We start from the raw sequence: 27,318 nt of genomic DNA on the forward strand, positions 1-27,318 counted from the left end.
CAGGATGGGACCCCTGACGGTCTTCCAAAAAAAGCCGAAGCTACTCCGACTGTGTCCGACTTACAAATGTGAGTCTTCCGTTTAATTTTCGTAATGATAGATAACACATTGCTGACAAACACAAAATTTTCTTTAGACATGAGAAGCAATGACAAGTATTATACTAGAAACATTAAGATCTAAAAGCTATCGGCTAGTATATACTTCTTTGAATCCATAAAAAACAGATGTTATATCTTCATCGAAAAAATGTTCCTAGTGATGTTTTATCGATCTTTTTTATAGATAAAAACGAAAACAGACTAATACCGATTTGTTATAAAAACGTATACAGTTGTTGAACATGTCTTTTGACACATGTCAGTTCATATCTGACATTTTTATAATTCGCATATGTTTAAAAGTAGGTACTACGTTGTACGAAAAAGTGTCATTCTTATTTAAAGAGCCAATTTTATCCTTGTTTTACCTATTGAAAATACAGTGTAGTAAGTAGGTATTAAATCATGATAATTTAAGGATATACTCGTACAATCGCTAGGAACATTCCCTGAAAGTAAAAATCAGGTTTAAAAATTAATGATAACAAAAATTTGCTAGTGCCTATTATTATGTAGTCAACCAATTTGTTTCCTAGGCCAATACAAGAAAAAAATACAACAAAGAAAATAATTGAAATTGTTTTTTTTTGTCTTAGCCTACGGATGAACTTTGCTGATTATGTATGTAGATATACGTAGAATGGAAATTTTGTAATAAGCGCGAGTATTGAACTTGGCAATGGTCCCTTAACAACAAGAGTATTTATGCGATTCATTAAGATAGTGCTATGGTATTACTGTAAAAGCTTGTAAGAAAGCGTTAACTAATACATAAAAAACTAATCTAAGAATATTGGGTCATAGAAACTAAAAATCTTAAAATAAAGATCAGGATTTTAACTTATGTTTTTGAATAAACAGTTATAATTAATTTTTTACATACATATTTCACGAATACAAAATCACGAACTATGAATCATAAAATAATATAAAATAAAATAACAAAACATGAATTATATTAGTTATTCAAAAGTATAAAATTATGCATAAAACTTTTATATTTAACCTTTTAGACGCCAACGACCTATATATACGTCGATTACTTCAATGCAAAAGCAATCTTCGTTCAATTGCGTTAAGGTTCAATTTTAGGCATTACAATATAGAAGCCTGGCGTATGGGTGATGTCTGGCAGCGAAAAGGTTAAACAGCTATTGCCCGCGACTCCGTCCACGTAGAATTCGTTTATCGCTATCCCGTAGGAATTATGCAATTTTCCTCATTCGGTTCAAATTATTTTAGAATGCAAGAAAATTGCAGCAGGGCACCAAGCAGCATGTTTACTTTAATACCTACAATAAATAATTGTACAAATGAACATTATCGCAATAAATTAATATGAATACGAGTGTAAATATGAAATCCAGCTCCGATATCGGAGCCGACCCCACTTATAGACTCCGACTCCTTTATTGAATCCATTTCCATAAACTGATCATTAATTTTGTCTACGGCGAAGACCAAGCGATTCGGATCCCTTCACTAATTCAAAAAACACAAGTCAATCCTTGAGATTTATATTCGTGCAATATCTAGATAACTAGCGTCAAGTAATTTAAGTGTTCTCGCTTCAGCTCATTAGAGATGAAAACTGTTACATTAAGTTTTATCAGATAAGTAAGTCTTGAAAATAAACTATGAAAATAGATAAGTATTTGAGACTAGATTTTAATACTATTTGGCATTCGTTATGATTTATTATAAGATGAGATGACATTTATTTATATTATATTCTAAGTTTTTTATTTAGAGCGATTTAGCGCTAGATCGCAGTTTGTTGAATAGAGATTCCAGATTGGCTGATGATGATGTCTTTAAAATTATTGTTCGATATGAAACACTACTTTTAAAAAAGCTCGTAACCTACAATTAATATTTTTCTGAGTGAACTTTATGCGCATTATTTGAAGGGTCGATTTTGTTGACGTATTGATTTGAGATACGAGATTTTTTCAAAGTAGTGACGATATTTATCTTATGTGGGTTGAAGTGATTTAGCCAAAAAGGTTAAAAATCAGGAAGTTTTTATCAACGAACTGACCCATCACGGTGTATAATTAATTATGAATGTTGTCTTATATTATCTTTGTAACAGATAGTGATTTCGTATATAGTTTGTTCTTAACCAACTTTGAATATTTTTTAATTTTATGATGAGTTAATAAACAAAATAAAAACTTAAGTAATAAATAACTCCGACGTTTTGTTCCTTTTGGTTATTTATAATATGACTTATGTCTAACAACTTAAATTATTATAATTTGAAAGATCAACTCGTTATTGAGATGATATTTAGCAACAGTAATAGAAAAATTCCATTATAGTTATCTCTCTTTTGATATACTGCATAATTCTATGATATTTGGTACACATACGCTATACCTTATACTTTATGATCACACTGAATATACACATTTATAATTATATGTAAGAATAATATTTTACATCTAGATGCAAACTATAAAGATAAAAAAGAACTAAATCATCAATTATATTATTCGAATGTATTTATAATTATGACTAGAAAATAAATTGAGATAAACAACAGGTGGGACAATTCAAACGTAGTGTAGTAATGTAGTGTATGAAACACTTATAATAGTTATAATAACTAAAACCATCAATATAATATTTATGAAGCTTAAAACATGAATGATTGTAATCATTGTTCGATATTATACTAAAGAATAAATATAAAAAATTACGACTAGTTATCAGACTTTAAACTTTAAATATAATACTATTATTCAATATTAGCTGCCATATTTATAAACTGCTATAATTACAAAATTCTTACAAATTATATATATAAATGCAAATGTTACTTCACCGCGGCGTCGTGCTTCTTATTAATTAGAATATCGATTGCCGCTTGTAACATCACCACTTTTATGTAAATTAACAAAACATTGTGCGGACTGTACCGTAAAAAACAAAGTAACGTAGGTAGCTAAGTATTCAAGTTAAACAAGTAGGAGGGAAGATAGTTGAAGACCTTATTTTTATTAGCTTTCTTAACTTTCGGCAGGACAGAAAAACATACAAACATGTAATTTATTTAAAAACTAATCAAGTAGATATAGGTCTAACTTAAGAGTCCACCCACGCCAAACTGCGCGAGCGGTTTTGTACCTCACCCCCGCGACCCCTCTGAGATAGATCGCGTGCAACCGCGATTTGTTCGTAGGCGTTATCTGACAGCGACGCGTTTTCGCGCGCAGCGCGGCGAAATACGGTACCGCTAAAGTTTATCAGAAATGTCAAAACGATCGTTTGTTATGGAGTTTGTATTGAATACGTCATATACTGACTGCTATGACAAGGCTATGACGTTACAATTTCCCACGTTCAAACTGATTCAATTTTATGTACTTAGGTACTTAGGTAATTCGTTTTTATTAACTTGAAAATCGCCAAAATTACGAAAAATGTGAAAATTCGGTTATTATGAGTATTTTCAAAGCTGCATTCCAATACAATACAATGACTCTTTATTGTACTCCGGTCTGAGTGGAGAGCCTTGGGAGAGGCCTATTATGTCCAGCAGTGGACGTCTTTCGGGTGACACAATACTAAAGTTCACCTAACTTTTATTTTCTTAGGTACACTTTAATTTAACTATGGCCTATGAAATACACCTACATTTCTAAAAGTGTATTAGTAATTTCTTGCTAGAGAAATACCTATATCAAAATATTAAAAATTAAGCAAGATATATTTCTCAAAATGTAGACAAAACTGAAGATAACTTATAATACCTATACTCATTTAGGTAGGTATACACTAAAATATGGATCCATTTGCAGATAGGTATCGATTTTTTATTTGAAAACCAAAAACCTCATTTGCTTCGTACAGTCGGATAAAACATTCAAAGGACATAACATTGCCTGGCGGGCAATTTTTTCAATCACAAGTGGACATTATATTGAGTAAAATTACCCACGTTTATAATTTTATAAAGCACTTACGTTTACAAACTTAAATTTTAATAAACACAAAATAAACATTGTACTTTGCTCTGATAACTGTTATTTTTATATGTTTTATGTACAATAGAGAGTTATATAAGCCCTTATTGAACAAAAAATACTCATTCGTGACAATCGATTTTATAAGAAAATGGCCCTAAGGCAAAGTTGACGGTTTTTTGCCCAAAATTCAGAACCAACATAAAAAATACAACCGAATTGATAACCTCCTCCTTTTTTCTGAAGTCAGTTAAGCTCAGGCTTCTAATAGACTCTCGTTAATAATCCCCTTTTTACAGCCCTTAATGCACAATGTACTTTTGTGTCAATATTAGTTCCAATTCCAAATATTACCCGCTATGATCCTGTTACAACAAGGCCATAGTCGGTAGGAAAATACAAACTGAAATATAGATGCACAGAAAAACCAGAAAAAGAGACCAGCATCCTCAGCATGACAGAGGTGTCAACTTCTAGATTTTTTCTCGCCTGCTTGCCTAAATATCAAAATTTTCCAGGCGTTACTCCAAACAGGGGACAGGGGGTCCTGTCAAAAATCAGCAATTTGTATTCAATCAGTGTTCTATCAATGTCGTATGTATACAAACACCTCTATATTATGTTTGAGTTTTCTAATAATTTTATCATATTTATGAGTTAAACGCTAATAACCAATAACAAATTATAACAACAACAGTTTGTATATGACACTAAAAACACCGATTGAATACAGAACTAGGCCACGTATGTCCCTTATTTTTAATAGGAAGTACCACCTACAAAACTTTGATATTTCGGCAAGTAGTAGGTCAATGTATGGTTAATTCTTAGAAAAAAAGTTAGAGGTGTCACTACTTCAAAACCAAATAAAAGAAATGTGTCTTTTTATTTGGTATTTTTTTAAAATTTATATGATTTTTGAGTGGCGATGTAAATCTATATAAAGAACAACTTTAAAATTTGAAACAAATCGCTTGATTACATACTGATAATAAATACATTAAAAAAACAAAAGTCAAGAACTGACACAAGTAGGATATTCATACTCAACATAAATATTCTTGAGATACGAGTACTCGCAGAAAAAACTGTGCCCATTTGATAAAAGGGACGGCTTACTAGAAAAACCAAACTATGAACTGTTACCTAACGACTAAATGCAATCACTTTGTCTGAATTAATAAATTATTTACTATTTTAATTGTACTTTAGATTTATAAAACTGGAGTTCCAAGAGTGGAGAAATTACGTATAAAGAAAGAAAGAAGGATATTTTATTAACACTAATACAAAAAGCACAAAGTGCAGTATTTGAACCTGTAAGTGAGAACTTTTTCTACTATTATAACGCATGTGGGCAATGTTGTCTAAATAACTTTGCCCGTTATAAAATTCAATCAATAAGTTACTTTGCCCAACGATTAATAAAGTAAATATTTGTTTTATATAAGTCATGTTATTTAGTGGGTGTCTCAAAATAATGTAGGTACTTACTGTACTAAAATAGTGCTTGTGTAGTGTAGATGTATCATCATCTGGTTCAGAGACCTCAGTGCGTTTTTTTACTGTAGAACATGTTAATCCAGGGTATTTATTACCTGTATGGCAAATTTCATGCAAATCCGTTCAGTAGTTTCTACGTGAAAGAGTAACAAACATCCATCCATCGCCATACTTAAAAAAAATGTTTAGATTTTTTTTTGTAGAGAATTTTATTTAGATTACTTATGTTTTAGAACATTTTTTGCTGTGGTTTACGAGTTATTTACGAAAAACTAAATGGGACTTTTACACAAACTCCTCCCCACCCGTTAGCTCTACCCCCACCCATCAGTACCTACTTTTAGTAGGTATGTGGTCTTAAACACCATCCCCTACAACTATGCCAAAATTGACTTATACGCGAGATTTCCCCGGAGAGGCAGTTTTTGGTCTTCGTTGGGTAGGCTATATACTCGTACCAGACACGTATTAAGTTTGAACACATGTCCTATATTCCTACTATGGTAGTTATCAGTTTATAAGTAATAGACAAAATATGGAGCCAATAAAACTATTTAGACTACTAACCAATTTTTCTGTACTTACCTAATTCTTGTAATAAACAACACACTTACTTTACAACTTCTGACATCTTCTGACATGTTGTCTGTCATTGTACGAGTATGAGGGCTTCTTGTTTTTTTTGTGCGTTATTTAATTTATTTCTCGGTGTTGACTATCCTAAAACACCTTAAATACCCAAAATACAGTGATAACGTAATTTAATAATAATTTCCTTACTCATAGATTGAGTGTTATGAAAGAAGTGTAAATGTAAAAGTTTTTTTTCGTAAATGAATTTTGTGGAGAAAAGCGACGCAGGTCAATCAGGCAGAGCACCTAAGCGCTCACTGTTTCTCTGCGTTGAAGTGACAGAGAAGCAATATGTCGTCGGCGTGGCGTAAGTCTTTGCTCATCAAAATTTGGAAATAAAATAAATGCAAAGAAATTACGATTTAGATTTAAGAAATAACACGACAGATATTATTATTACGTTTTGTTTGTAAATCAGACTTAGTAATTTGATTATAGTGTCTTTATAAATAACGGAGTATTTTTGGTTTCTAAATCAAAGTAAGAGCTCACTTTGGCAATAAAATCTATCGAGCCAAATTAGTTTAATCGTGTTTTGAAAGCAACGACTAACTCAGGAATACGATCAAGATTATCGTAATATTTTTTTTATTGCCACGAAGTACACCAATTTTATACCACGTCTGTTTAAAAATAGCAGTGACTGGCGTAGGTCGCCTCTTAAGTTAAGGCGAATGGTTTGTTGCCAACACAGCGTCATGTCATGAATTAATATCAGATTTATACCTACTGACAGCAAGATTAACAACAACATAGCGAAATGTATCACTTGACTGAAAAGAGGGATTTTGTATATTGAGCTCACGAGATATATAGGTACTTATTACTAGCTTTTGCCCGCGGCTTCGCTCGCATGGAATTCGGTTATCGCGCGGTTCACTCGGGAACTGTGCATTTCTCCGGGATAAAAAGTAGCCTATGTATCCCCCAATACAATACCCCTGGTGTTGCAGATTTTTATGGGCGGTGGTGATCTCTTACCATCAGGAGACCCACTTGCTCGTTTGCCATCCAGTTGAATAAAAAAAAATGTAACTACTTCTATGCCAAAAAAGTCACGTCAATCCGTCGCTCCGTTTCGACGTTCAAGACGGAGAAACATACAAACACACACACTTTCGCATTTATAATATTAGTATGGATGATAATGACAAGGTTCCATAGTGGCCTACGAATGAAATTGCTTGACTGTACGTAACTAAAAGCATTACGAACAAAATAACGATACAGCAAGAGAAAATCGAATATTACGGCCCTTCCAACTTTCTACTTCGGGAGCGTTCAAATATTACGTAACGCAATTGCAAAACGTTACGATGCGTTACAGAGGCGGGAGGGGGTGTTCAAACAACGCGTTACGTCACAGTTTTTTTGTAACAAGTACATAGTATAATGTCCTCAAAAATGTGAAATTCGCAACATCAGTTGTTCTTGGCCCACTAATAAATGCTCTCATGCTGAGTTGCCAGTGTGAGTGTGCCAAAAAATGCCAACTTAATTCGGAAAACGGCTAAAGAAAAGAAAAAAAAAATGGAAATGGTAATTTGGGTGTTACGTAACGTTTAGGAAGTGCACAGAAAAATGTTACGACGCGTTACATGTAAAAATCTCCAAAAATTGCGTTACCTATTACTTAAACGCCCCCTTCTCCACGGCTTATGTCAACGTACTAACGTACTAACCGTGCCGTCCTGAATGCTCTACGATCATCCTATGCTTTGCAGAGAGTGCTTGAATTGCAGCAACTTGCTGATATTAGCGTAAACCAAGTCTGGGGGATTGGAGATGATGAAGTAGACCAGGCCGAGGATAGCGAGAACAGCGCGCCAGATAGAGAAGTGCGTCCACGTGTGGTAGAATGTGGGTATGGTTGGCTGGAAAATTAAAAGGTTAAGTTAGGTTATTCGACCAATATACGTACTATAATGGTTATTGTTATTTAACCTACTTTATAAGATAACTAGATGAAAACCCGGCTTCGCTCGGGTAAAATGTAGACTCATAATAAAATGTTTTAAAAAATTTTTTTGCCGGTATAAAGATTGTCTTACCTACTTATCGAAAAATCTGACGTATATTCCCAGCTTTAATATTATCACAAACGTACTTTCACAGCTAACCTACGTATCGGTATTTCTCTAGTAAGTAGATATTTTCTCCTAAATCTTATTTGCCCAAATAACTATGATGTCTCTGTCTCATAATCAAAGAAATTAGAACTAAAGGACCCCATATACGGTACGATTCGTCTGTACGATCGTTCTGATGAAAATCGACGAATCGTACCCTTAAGAGGTCACAATTGAGAACGAAATGCAAACCTGTGACACGTGATGACGTGACACTTATAGTCTAAGCGTGACACTAACGCGACTTTGATGTGATGACATTGACATTTTTACTTCGCAACGCCATTATATACTTAGTAATTTATTCAAGTTTATCTTGAAAATACTCGATAATCCGAATTTTCCGCCTACAAGTTGTCGACTCGGATTGACTAATTTTTTAACGCTCTTCAATTTGATGTGCATTTCGTTCGAGTCTACCGTAGACCGGTACGAAATTATTAATATAGAAGACATGTTACAGAGAAACCGATATAAGTCATAACACCTGTCTAATTCGCATGTGGCATACAATAAATAATCTGACTTCACTCATCATCGTCATGCTGACAAGACTTGTCCAACAAATGGAAACAGGGAAGGAGGGCAAATCCACCGGTAAGCAACAGGAATCAACGTCAACTCAACACTGAAGCCACTAGGATTTGGGCTTTCCAGAGAGGACTGGTGCCAGCTCAATAAGCTCGGGATTGGTTTTGATCCTTCTTTATCAGGAACTAGCTTCTGCCCGCGACTTCGTCCGCGTGGAATGCTGTTCCTCGGGAACTGTGCATTTCTCCGGGATAAAAAGTAGCCTATATGACTCTCTGGTCCATAAACTATCTCTGGGCCAAAAATCACGTCGATCCGTCGCTCCGTTTCAACGTGAAAGACTGACAAACATACAAACGCACACACTTTCACATTTATAATATTAGTGTGGATTACACTAATTAACTCAACCCGACATTTTTTAATGCAAAATGGTATGATATGGTATTTTAATAATTTTCAAGGTCTTTTAACACATTCAGTGCCCAAAAACCTGAATGTCGGCTTCTCTGTTCGTAGGCAGTTTTCGCTACAAAGTGAAAAACGCTGCTTTTGGTTACCAACTTAGCGATGTGGTTGCTAATATGCTAATGTAAAAATAGATAAAAAACCAGCCAAGAGCGTGTCGGACACGCCCAAGATAGGGTTCCGTAGCCATTACGAAAAAAAACAAGTAATATTATGTGCGTTATAACTTATGTATAACACAATTAAAACATTTACTACAGTCTCAAAATTAATTACCAAAAAAGAGCGTATCTTCACGGCACTAACGTCCTTTTCCTCCTTTTGTTGAGAAGCGCAGTTTTTCGGCAATAACTCAAAAACGGTATATTATCCGATCATGTTGAAACCAATTTTCGTTGAAAGTATTTATTAAGCGGTTACCTTTTCATATTTTTTGCATATTTTTTAGACAAACGGTTTACAAGATTAAATTATTTACTTTGTAAGATAGAGGGGGGGGGGACACAATTTTTGCTACTCTGGGAGCGATTATTTCCGGAAATCTTCACTTAATCAAAATAGTTTTTGTGAAACCTTACTATCTTTTCAAAAGAGCTATGTGCCACACGTTGATGCGAGTTAATTTTTTTTTTTCGATTTCTGTTACGTGTATGGAGTGCCCCCCTATAAATATTTATTTTTGTAATTTAACTACAAAACTATATACTATCTTTACTCCAAATTTCATTGATATACATCTTGTAGTTTTCGAGTAAAATGCCTGTGACATACGGACGGACGGACAGACAGCCAGACAGACGGACTTGACGAAACTATAAGGGTTCCGTTTTTGCCATTTTGGCACCGGAACTGTCCGGAACCCTAAAAAATATCTCTACGATGAATAAAACTATCATCAGTCATTTTTTTTCTTCTGGAATTTTCAACCTTACCAGGGTCATGTTCCCAGTGTAATTCGCGACCAGCGGAGCATACTGGTAGACCATCAGCTCGTCGTACATCCTCGCGGCGCAGCAGACCAGCAGACACGCGCAGTACAGGATTACCAATACTATGGGCTGGAAGTAGGGCTGGAGGCCGCGACTTAAGTCCAGACTCGTAACGTCCAGCCTGGAATAGACATATTTTTTTCTCAAAAATATCCGTGAAAAATTGTATTATTCAACGGAAGCCGTGGTAGCCTACTGGTGTGACTACTCAAGCAGAGGATCGTGGGTTCAAACTCCGGCTCGCACTTCTGAGTTTTTCGAAATTCATGTGCGAAATTGATTTTTACCACGTTACATTATATTTGAAATTTAACACGAGCTTTACTGTGAAGGAAAATATCGTGAGAAAACCTGCAGAACCTGCGAAGCAATTCAATGTAGTGTGAATGTGAAATTCCCAATCCGCACTGGACTCGCGTGGGAACTACGGCCCAAGTCCTCTCATTCTGAGAAGAGGCCTGTGCCCAGCAGTGGGACGTATATAGTTAGCGAACAATTAAAAAGTTAAAAACAGGATTGCTACCCCGTAATAAACTCTGAAAACAATGTTTAGATAAATCATATTTAATACACTTAAAACCGTACCATATAAATATCGAGCATGCCACAGTGTTGCATAGTCCCCGTTTTGTTCGGAAAAAGGGAGGACAAAGGTTAAAGACAAAACTGTCTCAAACACAGAAATTATTATTAATTTCAGATATTGCAAAATATTCACAAAATTATTCTAATTAAATAAACCCGCGTAGCACACCCAAAAACTATGAGATTTGACATTTCGGAGACCTCACGCTACACTAGCGGTGGCGAATTCATACGCGATAGCCTCATTACATTTACATCTCCATTGAACAAGCCCATACCATCCAAATACTCTGATGTCCTTAAAAAAAAAAATTGAATCGCCAAACGAGATTTGGATCTGCACCTCCTATGGGTTTACGCGCCAGAAATATTTTGATTGATAAGAGAAAACACATATGTGTCCAATAATATTGAAGGGGAATTATTTTCTGATAATCTTAACTAACGACGGAGTAAATTATAGTTTTTTTTTTTACCCAAGGAACTACCCTAATCCAATTAATTATTCAAACTTACCTGTCTAGTACAGAAATCAGGCACAGTACACACAGAAAGAAGTACGTCGCCACGTAAGGCATGGTGACCACAGCATGGAAGGACAGATGGCCGGCATCCAGGCTGTCAGAGTAGCTGATGAGTAGCAGATGCATCAGTGAGACCCCACCCAATACCCCGTGGCATGCATACGCGCAGTTGCTCCACGCCTTTTGCACGATGAGAGCTATGTCTAGAGGCGTGAAGTCGCCGAGCCTGGAAAATGCAACCAGGTTTATAGGGCCCTATTAAGTACTATTAGACTGCGAGTTAGCGAGACGGAATCAAACGGTTATTTATTTGAGTGAATTTTAAATTTTAGCAAGAAAGGTTAACAGCGGATAGTAATTTAATTATATTGGTTACTAATTGGAAGAGACAGACACGGATTATGTCGTTAATTGGTTGCGAGCGGGTACGACCGAGTTGCGATCGGGCAGAGTGAAAGCAAATCCATTTCTAATATATTTTCTCATCATCATCATCATCAGCCGGAAGACATCCATTGCTGGACAAAGGCCACACTAGAACGCCAAAATGAACGACAACTCGCCACTTGCAACCACCGGTTTCCCGCAACTCTCACGATATCGTCAGTCCACCTGGTGGGAGGCATGCCAACGCTTCGTCTTCTGGTTCGTGGTCGTAACTCGCCCCAACGGTTATCTGTTCTTCGAGCGATGTGGCCCGCCCATTGCCACTTCAACTTGCATATTTTTCCAGCTATGTCGGTGACTTTAGTTCTTTGGCTAATTTCCGTATATTATATTTCCGTATATATTTTCTAATATACTAAATTTATTATAAAATAGGTTTCATTCTGTTATCAGACCGTTGCAGATCTTTTCAAGTTTGGATCTTAGACCATAGTATAAAAAAATACAAGTTAATAATAGCTTGTAAAAACATACCTCAAGTATTTATCTTCATTTCGGGACTGTTGGGACTCCAAAATCCTGTCCCTCGAAACAGCTCTGAACGTCCCTCCCCCTTGCAGGTATATTTTCTCTGGTCTCCGAGACCCGAATGGGTTGAGCCTCTCATCATTTGGTGATGTGAGAGGTGAAGGTGATGAGAATGGATTGTCTATGTACTGGTCATGGTAGGTCATGCTAGATTCAAGAGTTTCCAGCATTGCCGATAGATCTGTTGGTCGTGCTGAAAACATTTTTAAAACATCATCATCATTGTCATCATCCAAGCCTAATATAGATCCCACTGCTGGGCACAAGCCTCCTCTCAGAGTGAGAGGGCTTGAGCCGTAGTTTCTATGCGCGCTCAGCGCGCATTGGGAACTTCAGATGCACCACTAAATTGCTTGACAGGTTTATGCAAGTTTTCTTAAATATTTTCCTTCACCAAGTTTAAGATAAATTTCAAATATTATTTTACATATGAATTGGGAAAAACTTAGAGGAACAAGCCCAGATTTGAACCCAGAGTTCTCTGTTTTAGAGGTCTTAGGTCTAACCACGAGGCTACCATGGCTGATTATTTTCTAAATTTACCAACAAGATGTAAGCAAAAAAAAATTTATATTTGAAGCAAAATACAAAAGTTGCCCTGTGCAAACACCCGTGGTAGAGGACGACCACCAAAAAGATGGACAGATGATATCCGGCAACAAGCTGGCGTAAACTGGATGCGAGTGGCAATGAATAGGCAAGACTGGAAAAGTAGAGAGGAGGCCTATGTCCAAAGACGGGCGCTATAAGGGCTGTTATAGATAGATAGACAAAAGTTGCAAGTTAAATAAAAGATTTTATAAATAAAAAAATAAATCAAACAATACACTAATATTATAAATTCGATAATGTGTCTGACTGCTGTCTGTTACCACCTCACAAACTGCTGTAGGTACCAATTAAAATGAAATTTGGTTATATAAGTAGTTAATTTGAGACCCTGGGAAAGACATAGGATTCCTTTAACCCAAGCAAATGCATAGTTCCTTTGGGATGGCGATAAACAAATACTTCACAGACGGAGTCACAGGTAACAGCTAATAATTCCATAAACCCAAAAAAACTTACCAGGCTTAGCCCCAGATTTGCTTCTGCTGCCACTCTTAAATACCTTAGGATTGACATCACTATTGGCATTACCATCTTGTCGTTCATCTCTGGCTTTCCTTCTCGTCTTCCGTGACTTGTGGTGGTCTTTTGTTGACCCATTATTGTTCTCCACATCATTGGCTTCTATCTCTAGTTCACCACTTAGTGTTACTACTTCATCTTTATTGTATTCTTTCAGATAGTCATCAACCTGTAAAAATAGTTATAAATAAATCACACCTTCTGTGATTTTCACTCATAGTCAAAACACCACCAACGGGACTTATCATGCTAACTCACACAAGTAATATTTAACTCGACGTTTTGGCAACATTGCAGTAGCCGTGGTCACGAGTAGACTGAAGTGTGGGGTGTCAAGTCTGCGTAGCAGTGACGTATTAGTAATCAAGTGCGGGTAGTTTGAAGGAATCACGCTGCTAGGCAGACTTGACACCCCACACTTCAGTCTACATTTTCAGTCATGTAGAACAGAATTAACTTTGCAGTCACTTCAGTGTTGTATTAGAGGTGTGATTCTATTATTGCGGGTGCAACATTTTCAACTAATGCTTCCTACCAAGGAAGTAGAAAATATTTTAGAAAGAATAATTTTTTGAAAAGTTGCTAATCTGTTTAGAAATATTAAATGTAATGTATGTAAGCAGAAAAGTTTACCCTTAGATGCATATGGTATCAATCAATACCATGATACCATAGGTTCTTTTTAATTTCTTAAAAAAAAATCTAATTGTTTTAATTGGTTTTATTAAAAGACTGTATCTCCCTTTTTCCGTTTTGTAAGCAGACTACAATTTTAACTATAGCATTAAAAAACAAAACGAAAATTAAACTTTTGCCCTGACTTTTTTAAATCTTTTTCTCATTATCAAATGGGTGTTTCCTAACAACTTTTCATATTTTCGACGGAAAATATTGAATCATGCAGCTAAGGCTTAAAGTGCTTTTGTTGATGTACAGTTGAATTCTTCAACTTTTAAGCATATTTTTGATCAAAAATATGTGAACACAACTCTTGTTAACAGCGTAGAAAGTTTTCAAACAGAACTGTAACAAGATTGGTCTGACTCTTCAAATCATAGAACAAATAGCTTGTTGAAGTCAAGCTACAATTCTACATACACATTGAAAACATTAAAGGGACAATAATATTTGGTCGCCAAAGTTGATCATTATAACCAGTGTTATTTTGATACATAAGATTGTGTTGCAATGTTTTTCTTAGTTGTTACATTGGATATGTAACTGGTGTTGCTATTATAAATTAAGTTTAGTTAGACTGTACTTTAAAAAGTATTCCCACCTTCTCAAGTGCACTAAGACTAGATCCAGGTATTTCAAAATCTTGTAAGTCTCTGTCTCTGTGTTTTGACGAATGCCTCTTCTTCTTCCTGTAAGACGGGCTCCTTTTTTCTTTATGTCCACTTGAAGGCCTAGACAATGTTTTTATAAACTTTTCGTCCAAGCCATTTGGGTCATGAGAATAAAAAACAAATGAAGGATTCTTATCAGACTTCTTAATTTCCTTCTCTACAAAGCCTAGTATGCCTTGCTTGATCTGATCGTGTATAGGAAGCTCTATGTCTAAGGATTCGTGTTCAGATTTGATCCAGCTGTCCCTTTTAGACTTTTCTGTGGTCTGTTGTTCCTCAGCTGGAGTTTCAATCACTTCTGGCGGCTCGATGTGACCGTTTGACAATTTTCTTGACCCGGATCTACTTCTTGACCGCGACTTTGTTTTGTGCTTAGGAGAAGGAGATCGAGCCGCGGAATGGACTTCTACTATCTCCTCTCGTACGTCCACACTCTTCCCCGGCTTCATTATATAAAAATATCGCTTAAAACCTACGCAAAAACGAAGCAATAACTAAAGCACTATACAACGTTCACGAAGCTAAATCGGCACAGCTGTTACTTCTAAATTAAATTTAGTCACCGGTACACTGCTTTTATCATTATTTACTAAATATTTCAACGTGTTTATTGTCAATTATCAATAAAAGAAAACAAAACGAAACAAAGCGTATTTAAATGTCAAATGTCAATCTTCAATTCAATGACGTCATTGTGACGTCATCGACAAAATTTTACGTTTCAATGCACGCAACATTTATTTTGTTGAAATTTATAAAAAAATGAGCTAGGATAAGAACAACAACAAAGCTCAAACCTTTAAAAATATAAACTGGAAACCTACCCTACCACAAACAGTACCTACCTAAGTAGCCGTATAATTGAAAAAAAAACTAAGTGTTTGTTGGCCAACCTAGCGCCCATCCAAAATTAGACTGATCGCGGGAAAAATATTGCAGCAGGGCTACTACGAAACTCGAAGTTCGTATCGTACCGTCCCTCTCGCTCTCGTATTAAACAGTATAAATGTAAGACTTTCGAGTTTCGTAGTAGCCCTGCTGGCTTAGTAGCCAGAGTTAGTACTCTGCAAAAAAGAGTAAGAATTTAAAAAAAAAACGAATTTTCCGTGGTCATTTTTTGAGTGCGAATGTAAACCTACAAAAATGGAATCATTTCTTTCCTATTAATTGTTTAGCATGAGTTTTTTTTCGTTGACTATTTCTGTAATAGTTGAAAGAAAAGCAGATTATGCACCTCGCATTAAGTAATTTATATTGCACTCGTGCTTTTTAAAGCCCTCGCTAACGCTCGGGCTCCAAATCGGCACTCGGTGCAATAGTAAATAACTTTCTGCTTGGTACAACAATCTACAATTGCCGCCCTCTTCTTTAGGGTAGGTAACTCATTTTAATCGATCCGAATCGTAGGTGCGACATTTTTTTTTTATGGATTAAAAGCCAATTCAGAGGAGGTGGTCCTCAGAGCAAAATTGCTGGGTACAGTCCTCTCAGAATGAGAACACTTGGGCCGTAGTTCCCACACGGGCCCAGCGCAGATTGGGAACTTCACACATACATTAAATTTTAAGGTATTTTGCCGCCCGGATATTTTTATAGATACATATACCTATGTACTAATTTGTAAGGAGCCCTTCTCCTCCTCTTCCTCCGCCCTCCGGTTCCCACTTGGCCGGTTTTTCTTCTAAATCTGGTAGGTATAAAAATCCTCGTTTTCTATTCGAAAAGAATCTCGTGAGTATCTCACTAGATGTTTTTTTGAATCTGAATTAATTTAAATAAATCATACATCTAGCCATAAAGTCAAGTAGGTACCTACCTAGTTTCAAACTGCATCCAAAATTAGCGTATTTTATGAACACCCATTAATGTTTGGTTGGGGATAGGCTGGCGCCGCGCCGTACCACTCGTACCAGCCGAACGGTCAGGTCAGAAATTCGGAATGCTGACGACCTTCAGACTACGCCTTGCATGGTAGTTTAAGGTAAAAGAGGCTAGCGAAACTCGTTATGTAAACAAGAGTAGGTGTACAGTCGAGTTCATAAATTTGTGAGCAAAAATATGATCAAGCACCTTTTTCAACGATTGGGGAATTTCGGACTTCAGCACATACATTTTCGGTAATTGAATATGTGTGTTGAAAATCGGTACAGTCGATTTCATAAACTTGCGGGCAAAAATTTTATCAAAAATATCTTAACACGCTTTCGTGCGAAGCTGAAATGGGCTTGGGCCGGCCACGTGTGCCGACGACACGACGAACTTTGGAGTAAGCGCGTTTTGGAGTGGAGACCCCAGCTAGGGAAAAGAAATGTGCGCAGACCGCCTGCCCGATGGTCCGATGACATTTTGGAGACAGCAGGACCGGCCTGGAAGAGAGAGACAAATAGTCGATCTGGATGGAGAAAGGTTGGAGAGGCGTAATGCCCATTAGTGGGCGAAAACGCGCTGAAGAAGAAGAAGAAACGATGTTTATTAAAATAAGAGAGGCATTGACTTTTCTCAACCGACGAAAACTAAGGTTTCTCAAGTCTACGTGATGTTTTAGGGTTCCATAGTCAAAATAACAAAAACGGAAGCCTTACAGTTTTTTAATAATAATAAGAATTTGAAGGTACTGTGTATACCAATGGCGTGGCGCCTTGACAGCCCTGATTCCTAACGGGTTGCTTAAATTAGTGACAGCAGTGATGACAAGTATGGCAAAGCTTGTGAACTAATTCCACATTGTTAGCTACCTAAAGAAAATGTTCACTTCACGCCACTGGTCGTGTATAAGTACATTGTTAGTAAGCGGGGCGAGTAGGGATTGACTGACGAAATGCACGCGTGACGGACGTAACTTGCACATTATGGTAGCGTAGTGGCAATGTCTTGTGCCTTAGACCACATGCAGGGCATATCTTAAACAAAGGTAAGTGTCAACCAGTTTACCCGTTACTTCGGGTCTCTTTAGTCAAAGTCTCCCCTAATTTTATTCAATTGTATCTAAGCTTTCTGCATCCTTCAATTCGTAGGTACGATGGCTCTGAATAACTATTATTATATCTGTACAAAAATAAATCTTTAAATGATCATCTTTCTATTGAACTGTAATTAGTTACTTGCAGCCAAATAAGTAAGTGGTCTATCAATTTTGAATACAAAGACCAAATTTTAAAAATTCAAGAACCAAATATTTACTCAAAGCTCTCGCATATTAATTACTTATGTTCTATATTTAGGTTGTATAAAACCATTATGTCATCAACAAGGAGCGGAATTTCTCATAGCAAAAATCAAACATCAAAGGGATTGAACATGTATACATATATACTACACCCACATACAGCATGTATTTTTGATACTACCGATATCAAACAAATGTTAACTACCAGAGCGTAATTAATTTTTGAAATATTTGAGCAGCAATGTAATGCACAATAATTTGATACGAGAGAAGAGATTAAGCTGTCACATCAACAACGCAGGTTTGGTTTTGCAAATTTTCATTGCTACCAATCTTGCTCGCTAATGCCGTGAAGCAGCAATGTAGAGTAAGCGGTAAATTACTGTTGAGGTAATCTTGAGGTCAACGCATCTGCAATACTGGTGTTGCAGATGTTTAAACCATCAAAGACCCACTTGTTTGCACGTCGTAACAAGTGCGACGTTTTGAATAAAAACAAACCAGTATCACGTAGTAATTAATTTAGGTTAATATAGGTTAACTCCAGGAAAATTACAGCTTTCTAGTAATAGGTAAGTCACTAATAGTCACTAAGCTAATGACAAAACTCTTAAAGTTACTTGTTACCATTATGGAACCCTAAAAATTGCTCCTGTCCTGTGCAGACATATTCAAGCTCATCTCATACACCTTTCTTTCTAAGCCATTTTTCATTGTCATAGCCATTCACAAAAAGCAATCGCAATAAATCAGCCAATGGCCGAACTTTCATTAACACGTAAGTACTCGAATTACCGATCACTTACGAATTGTCTAACACCTTGTTAGTGTCTCAATGATCATAATAATCATACAGAGTACAGAGGCCTTACAGAGGCCGCATTGTCTAAAGGCGAGTTTAGACTTGCAAGAAAAATCGTGCAAGTTGTGTTACATTGCGGCGCTCGATTGACCATTACAAACTTGTTGGCTTTACGGCCTCGCAATGTAATGCAACTTGCACGATTTTTCTTGCAAGTCTAAGCTCGGCTTAACGCGCTGAAGTTCGTGTTCGTATTCACTGTCTCTTTCTACCCTCGTCTTATGCCTTGTAACAGAAAGTAGTGGGGAAAACAATCGTGAGTCTATTATAAGGGGCTGTTTCACCATCCATTGATTAATTTTATTTGACGGATGTGATGTGATGCCGTCTCCGTCTATTCAAACAAAACAAACAGAGACGGCATCACATTTATCTGTCAGATAAATTTAATCAATAGATGGTGAAGCAGGGGTTAGTGTGTTTGACAATAGGGTTCCAGATGTAGTGAATAACGTTTCGCCGGTGTACTGCCTTTTCGGCGAAATATGTTTCCCCAAATTTCACTTAGCAACCAACCTTTCGCCGAAGTTTCATTTGGCAAACCAATCGTTGGCATACTTAACTTTACTTCGCATTTTTCTTATTTCGCAACATTTTTATATTGCAAAATTATACTTCATCAATCTTTTATGTGACAAATAATTATGCAGCAAATAATTGGCTTAGGAGGCAAATAACAAATTTTCAAATAACATTTGGCCAATTTTTATATTGCAACGTTTCACTTAGTTTCAAAATTTGTGCGAGCGAGCAGGACGGTTCGGAGCAGAAGCGACTTGGATAGTTTAGGTTCAGATGGCTAAGGCGGGAGCGAAGCTGAGAGTAGCTCCCTCCCGCCTTAGCCTTCGATGTTAGGTTTTTTTTATAGCAGCCAGGATAACTGCCACTAGGAAAGGAGGTTGGATGCGATTCAATATGTTGCTAAGTTAAGGTATGCCAATTAATACATTTGACCATTTGACATCTTAAAAAAATCCCAGGTAATAATTTGCATAATAAAAATTTATCAAATCATTAGTTGGAAAATAATTCTGTGCGAAATGTTGAGTTGGGAAATAAAATTTCGCCTAAATAAAAATATGGGATAAATAGTTTGGGAGCTAATTATTTGCGAAATAATTTTCGCCGAAACATTAGTAAACCCGTTTCGCCATATATATTTTTTCGGTAAAGCTCGTATTATCTTTCTTTCTCAACTGCTTACTGAATTTTACTGAATCTAATTGAGATAGCAAGATAAATACGAATTTATCCGACAAAATGCGATAGAAAAATAATTATTCGATAGATCTATAGGTATCGACTTATTCATTGCTTACACAATTTACTCCCCACTAAGGTCGTCCTCCCCCCTCAGCGAAAGGCACTTTCTCTCCGCGGAATTTGGTTACCCCGCTCCAACGTCACTAGCTATTTGCGCAACCTGATGCAACCTGGGCCAGATTTGATGCGCTTAGCATTTGGTGCAATTTCATAATTTTCTTAGAATTTAGAGCTTCTTTAAACTAGGTGTTTTTAGGTCGCAATGTAACAGTAATTGTACCTACATTATTAACATTTAAATGTGCGTTACAAATGTACTCCGTAATTTCATTATCTAACATAAATCCCAAATATTTCAATGTGTGAAAGTTTTTGACCTGAATTTTTGATTTGAATATTTTTTGCCTACCCCATAGATTACTATATAATATGGTTTATAGCTCACTTAGTTTAAAATGGTATTTTTTATTTCAAATTTTGTACCAAAATTATTTTAACTTCCCACTGACCTGTGAAGTTGAAATTTAGTGATAACGTTTAATTATCACGTATATTTTTCCAACAAATACCAAAATATTGATAAATCAGTTTTTTTCTTTGTGATTCTTGTAACAACCAACTTTATTTTGCTGTCAATTTAGTAGCTATGCACTGCTACTCGGACATCTTCTTCAAAGATGTACGGAACCCTCGGTGTGCGAGTCTGACTCGCACTTTGCCGGTTTTTAGGGTGGTTGACAATAAAATAACATTTATAATCATTTAATTTATTATTATAATAGTTAATATACATTAGTTTGGTCCAATAAAGTAAGGTACTTAGATAATTATATAATCGTAGATATCGACACTAACTGCGCCATTTTGTTTAAAACTAAAAATCTCTGTGATACTATCTTACCCTTCACCATTTTTAATTTCCTTGATTTTCACAAGTATCGGCGGGTTTTACGATTTATATCACAATTTCACAAATTTTGCCCCGAATAAAGTACTAATAGTCTATTTGGCACAATATTTTAATTCAATCGAGACCCAAAATATCCAATTCACCGCCTTTTTGGTATTACTTACCTTAAAAAAAATCAAGACATGACTTGCCTCAATGGTTTCGTTACACTTCGTTCGATGCAAAATAATTGGCTTTAACCTTTTCGACGCCAATGACTCATATTATACCTACGCACCGCAGGTTCCACGCCAACGACCTATATATACGTCCATTACTTCAATGCAAAAGCAATCCTCCCTCAAAATTGTGTTAAGGTTCAATTTTAGGCATTGCAATATAGAAGCCTGGCGTATGGGCTACGATCACATAAGTCTAGAGACGTAATACAAGGCGACCCGACTCAGTCCACCTAGCGATCGGGTTCGAAATACTTCGGAGCACTTCGAACCGATCGCAACTCCCCCCGCACCTCAGTTCGTTGACAGAATCGTTTTCTTTCAAATTCGCATGTATAAGGTCTCCAGGGAGTATGGGTATTTGACGTGGCAGCGAAAAGGTTAAAATTACGACCTACATTAAATTAAAAATGTAAAATTACTCTTCACACAGATTAATCATGTAGGTAGGTATAAAAAATTACAAAATCTTACACGTACGTATAACTTAAATATTTACATGATTCTTAATATTTAAAAGTTCATAGAACGTACGAGCAATATATCATAGATATATGGGATAAACATTACCAGCTTTCGACGAACGCGATTAATCGTTCAAATTGAACACCGAGTATCGCACTCGTCTAGTCGTTGGTAAAATACTTAGCTTAACGCACACAGCGATGTCCCGTCCGATAGAATTCTAGGGAAAATTACCTTTCCCGAATTTTATGGAGGGTGTTCATAACTCCGACTAGCTAACTCGAAGATGACTTACCTTCGAGTATGGCTTTCGAGCTAGGACTGCGTAAGTCTTGCGCGTACGCAAAACCGACGAGCCCTCGTGTTGGCCGCATTACCACGGCTCAAGCACACTATTTACAATAAATATTTACATATAACTTAAAACTAACGCAACAGTAGTCGCGTTACAAGCAATACGGATGACAAAACTGATACACCAGCCTCTGGCTTCGTTCCGTTTTCTTCATGATACCCTTCTTGTAGTACTGCCTGATACTTCTGGACAGTTTGTCGTAGTTCATCGCCGGCCGGTTCTTCCTCTTGCCCCAAAGCTTCGCAACTCGCACAGAATCCTCGATTTTGAAAACCCCGGTACCTGTGGACAACGTGACTTGAATTAAACATCTGCATGTTAATCAGGCTTATTGGGATTCTATCTAGTTTCGGATGATGGAATGGAAACTACTTGTGACTACAACAGGCAACGTCTGAACCATTTGATCTATAGGGTTACTGAACCAGTGAGATACACCTTTGGCCTCATCTGCAATAATCTGCACTTAATATCAAGTGAGATAGGGGTCAATAACGATCAGATTTATGTAAAAAAAACTACCTAAGTAAGTAAGTTTAATTTAGTAATTTTAGCTGTAATATTTATTCTACTCCCTTCCTAAAATATTGCGCGAAATAAAGTATCTCATTCAAAGCTACATTGTCTTCCTCAAAAACGAGTTATCATAAGATCAATCGTGATACAAAACTGAAAAAGTCATAAGTGTACCACAAAGAGCCTATTAAACGAAACAATGTAGCCTGCCAGAGTAGTCACGACAGAGTCAACCTTTAGCGTGCTTTTGGTTTATCAAGTAAGTACCAGATGCCAAGTAAATGGCTCGCTCACCTTGGAAAACGAGAATGTCGCTGCTCGATGTATTTAGCTCTGACAATTGTAAATGTAACGAAAATATGTAGAACTTAGCTGGTACTTTATACTGTGTTATCATCAAATTAGTTTACCAATATGATTAATTATGTTTATCTGTAATCGGTAATTTCCATTGAGCCGTCGTAAATTATATTTATTTACCTATTAACGTCATCTTGGCAATATACTTAGTGGAAACATAAGAAACAAAGGACCGTTTCAATTATTTAGTTACTTTAGAAGCAACATTTAGAACTAGCAATGTATATGATTTTGATGAAGATTTTTGAAGAAGAAACGTGGTTTAGAATCAATTTCGTCTTTGTGCTTTAAAAGACACAGAAGATTTTTAGTCTAGCCAAAAATAATACATAATAATAAATATACCACCTAGAGACAATAAAATACGGTATATACGGCGGCCAACCCATACAAATTCAAATCGCAACTGCGTTGAATGCTGATTAGTCTGATTACGTTAATTATCGCGTTTCTAAGAAAATGCGTGGAATAAATAAATAACGAGCCTTAGATAATTAAATGAGATACAAAGATCAATAGAATCATAAAACAGAATGCATTATAGAATGCTAATAACTGAAAAGCCGCGTATCCACTAGAGGCAGCCTCGGGCCGAGCGGCTGCCTCGCTCCGAGGCCGCGCAAGTGGAGACGCTGCCAAAGGCACGGCTCAGACTGAGGCTCCTTTGAGCACGGCCAAAAAACCGACAAAATATGGCTCGGCTCGCGGTGCTCGGCCTGAGGCTGCTCTAATGGATACGCGGCTAAAGAATTAATAAGGTGACATTAATTACAATTTCACAATTTACAATGATATTACCAATAAATAATACTGATTAATTATAGCGTGATAAGGGCTGATAAAATTACACACGAGTTACTGATGATCACGGGGCTTGATGAAAAGATTAAGATAAATTACTTAATTAAGCTGTTGTCGATTCAGATTCAAGACCAATGCGTAATAAAATGTTCTAAGTAAAATGTAATGCAAGTGATATGAAATAAAATGAGAAAACTAGAAAATCACAAAAGATTTGTAATAACTGCAATACACTAACTAACAGTAACTGTTGCTAAAGCAATGCTGTTCAAATTGATTTTAAAGTATTCATTCATTAAACTATCCTAAATGATGTATGAATATTATCGCCTGTAATAATGCTCAACTTAAGATCCAATAAATCCAATAGAAATAATTTTCAAAAATCAAGATACTCACTTCGGTCAAGCCACCGTATCGCGGATCCATGGACGTGGGGTGATGCTAGCAGTTCTTTTAGGAATTGCCAGAGGTGTATATGCGTGCTGCCTGTCTTTGCTTTTCCACCTGCCGTGCTAGCTGCTACGTTTGCTGGTTCAGAGTCCTCATCTGTTGAAGAAGGAAGATTATATAAAATTGTGTAGCCACTTTGTCAGTTTAGCCAAAATCTTCCGGACCGATTACATATGAATCTTAAATATGGGAAAGTCGTTCGCTTAAGTTGAATTTCCAGCAAGGCATTGCTTGAATCACTTTTGTATTAATAGTGCATGATGAATCATCAAAAGAAGGCGCACGAGTCTTTCCGGCCACCAATACCTTCAACTTTTCAAATATATTTCAAGTGAATCATTCTATCGGCAGCTTATTCAAGTCAAGTTAATAAACTATGCATACTCAGATATTTTCTTGCATTGCTTTTCTGATATTTTTTGTCTCTCTTATTCTAATCTCTCAGAGGCCTTCTCAGGGCTGTGCCCAGCAAGTGGGACGTATATAAACAAGGATGATGATGGTTTTCTTAATTATGCTATATTTTCACATAATTGTTTAATGTCCACATAGACCTAACGTTGCTGCACTATTTAGTTAATAAGTATCTAGAAAGAAAGCAGACATGTGCCGTATGTGCCCTTGATGCATACTAAATAGGCATTAGACGTACAGCCTAAGTATTATATTCGACAATTTAGGACCATTAACGACATAATAGGGTAGGTAAAAGAGGACTGCGTGCCTGTGATGGACGGCATAGCTTCTAAGAATATTGTAGTAAGATATAATGACTTCTTAGACTGGATGGAGCCTGTCCAGGCTCGTGAGCAGAATTCGAGATTGTTCTTAATTTTATTATACTTACAGAAAACCGGTGTAATAAAGAGGTTACTACATGTACTTTATTTTATAAATCAAGATTTCCTAGATTTTACCTGCCCTATAAGGATTCTACGATACCTATTTCAAGATGATTATGATAAGGATTCTACGATACCTATTTACTCGTACTTAATAATTTGATATTCTCCCAGTTTATCACGAGTCGCGATGGCAGTATTTCTATTTCGAGTATCAATTTATTATACAAGTTTTGGTTGCAGTAAACATTTTCCATTTTCGCTACCCATGACCTTCAATGTCGGAATCGTAAACTGGATGAGCATACACTTTACGACGTCAAAGAACATATAAATAAACACTTGAATACTAAAAACTGTATCTCTAAATATTATGAGTTTTAGAGATTATAATTAACTTTACACGAGATTCTCATAATAGTCGAATTAAATTCATCGACATTTCTAACATCGGACGGTTAGCAACACTTCCTTTCATATTCTTTTCATTAGGGTTCCGAGGCCAAAATGGCAAAAACGGAACCCTTATAGTTTCGCCATGTCTGTCTGTCTGTCTGTCCGTCCGTGGCTTTGCTCAGGGACTCTGAATGCTAGAAAGCTGTAATTTTGCACGGATATACGTAAACTATGCCGACAAAATGGTGCAATAAAAAATTTTAAAAATTTTTTTAGGTTTCCTCCCATAGACGTAAAGTGGGGGTGATTTTTTTTTCTCATCCAACCCTTTAGTGTGGGATATCGTTGAATAGGTCTTTTAAACCATTAGGGGTTTGCTAAGACGATTTTTCGATTCAGTGATATGTTTGCGAAATATTCAACTTTAAAGTGCAAATTTTAAACCGGTGGGTGGAAAAATTTGAAAAAATTCAGGATGGTAGTAAGTATATCAAACTTTCCAGGAAAACTATAACGGCTAAGTTTGCTTGAGAATTATTAGTAATTTATGAGTAAATAGCAGCCCAAGGTATAAAATATACCTAAACTTGGAAGATTCCGTATAAAATACGAAACCCTCAGAAAAATATTACTTCGTTTTTTCGTAATGGCTACGGAACCCTATTTTGGGCGTGTCCGACACGCTCTTGGCCGGTTTTTAAATAAGAAAGATTGGATAAAATAGCAAGCTCCAAACGATTTGAGATTAAACCAAAATCTCACAATTCAAACTTTATAACTTTCGAAAACCTTGAAGCTTTTCGAGGAGATTTATAATTGAAATACTGACATTTGTATCAACCCCAAACTAAACCATTGTACTCGAGTCGCAGCTACCAGTAATATAGCATTTTTTTACAAGTCTCGTCGTGACCTTGTAAGTCAGTGTGCTGAGTGGGTCGGCGGGAAATGGTACAAAAACTCGACTTGACGTATATGGGTTCCTAGCTCAGGATGACAAGTGGTATCCAGTGGGGGTGATGGATGGTTTAACTGTTGTAGGCGCGGCGTTGACAGGGACCGTACACAGCTCATTATATTTTCAGATGTAATGAAAATTAAATCGAAGATGTCTCGGAGTAGGCCAATTGAATCTCTGGACAAATCTTATATTGATTATAATTTGTTATTGATAAATGAAATGGGTGACTTGGTTTATATTATTGAAAACTCCTTCTAACTTTAATGTCGTTCTTACTCATATATTGATTATAAATACTGCCACTAATACTATTACTGTGACTAATTTATTGGAGTAGTAGCCATCTTTAGATGTAAAATTCTTCTCAAAATTAAGTTTCAATTATAAAAAACTGTCACTAATAATTAACTACTGAGTAGTAGCCATAGATGTCAAATTAACATTAAATTATCAAAAATATGTTGTCAATGAATTTAAGTTAATTGTTGTCAAATTTAATTTAAGACGTGAAACTGAACAATTACGTTTGTCAATAACTAAATCATGTCATGTTCACGTGTTAAACTGTAGAATACAGGTGGCAATAAAATTAAAAAAAATAAAAAATAATATCAATAATCTTATAATATTTCACGACGTTATTAATGCCATAAAGTAATGTTATCTGATAATACCTGAATTTAAATCTAGTCTACTATAAATGTAATTTACATAAGCCAGAGGTGGACTAGTCGTAGTAGTAGAATGTAAAATATCTAATTGAGTACGACAAATGCTTTTGTGTAAATGCAATAAAGCTTTACTTGGTGACCTCGATCGTGTATGGCATTTTTAATGGTTTTCGATTCAACGTTTTCTTTA

The 27,318-nt window shown here is 36.2% G+C and overlaps 2 protein-coding genes across 8 annotated transcripts in view; both read right to left on the bottom strand.

Annotated features, from left to right (window-relative positions):
* Nucleotides 1-7,434: 7,434 nt before the first annotated feature.
* On the bottom strand, nucleotides 7,435-15,550 carry LOC141445663 (uncharacterized). The gene is made up of 6 exons (XM_074111518.1): nucleotides 14,820-15,550; nucleotides 13,478-13,709; nucleotides 12,356-12,602; nucleotides 11,427-11,660; nucleotides 10,269-10,446; nucleotides 7,435-8,082 (listed from the first exon to the last, which is right to left on the bottom strand). Exons 1-6 carry the CDS (start codon nucleotides 15,336-15,338, stop codon nucleotides 7,915-7,917), a joined length of 1,578 nt encoding a protein of 525 aa, XP_073967619.1. The 5' UTR covers nucleotides 15,339-15,550; the 3' UTR covers nucleotides 7,435-7,914.
* Nucleotides 15,551-20,937: 5,387 nt separating this feature from the next.
* Nucleotides 20,938-27,318, bottom strand: part of LOC141445665 (DNA-binding protein D-ETS-4-like) — a 46,189-nt gene continuing 39,808 nt past the window's right edge. For 6 of the 7 annotated variants that reach the window (XM_074111533.1, XM_074111532.1, XM_074111538.1 and 3 more), the window contains exons 5-6: nucleotides 24,205-24,354; nucleotides 20,938-22,410 (exon numbers count right to left, since the gene is read on the bottom strand). In XM_074111533.1, coding sequence (XP_073967634.1) covers nucleotides 22,220-22,410; nucleotides 24,205-24,354 — 341 coding nt within the window. In that variant the 3' untranslated portion in view covers nucleotides 20,938-22,219. The remainder of the gene's footprint in view (nucleotides 22,411-24,204; nucleotides 24,355-27,318) is intronic. The other variant, XR_012453347.1, reaches the window with a different exon arrangement.

The sequence above is a fragment of the Choristoneura fumiferana genome, chromosome 2 (genome assembly GCF_025370935.1).
Source record: "Choristoneura fumiferana chromosome 2, NRCan_CFum_1, whole genome shotgun sequence".
In the NCBI taxonomy this organism is placed as follows: domain Eukaryota; kingdom Metazoa; phylum Arthropoda; class Insecta; order Lepidoptera; family Tortricidae; genus Choristoneura; species Choristoneura fumiferana.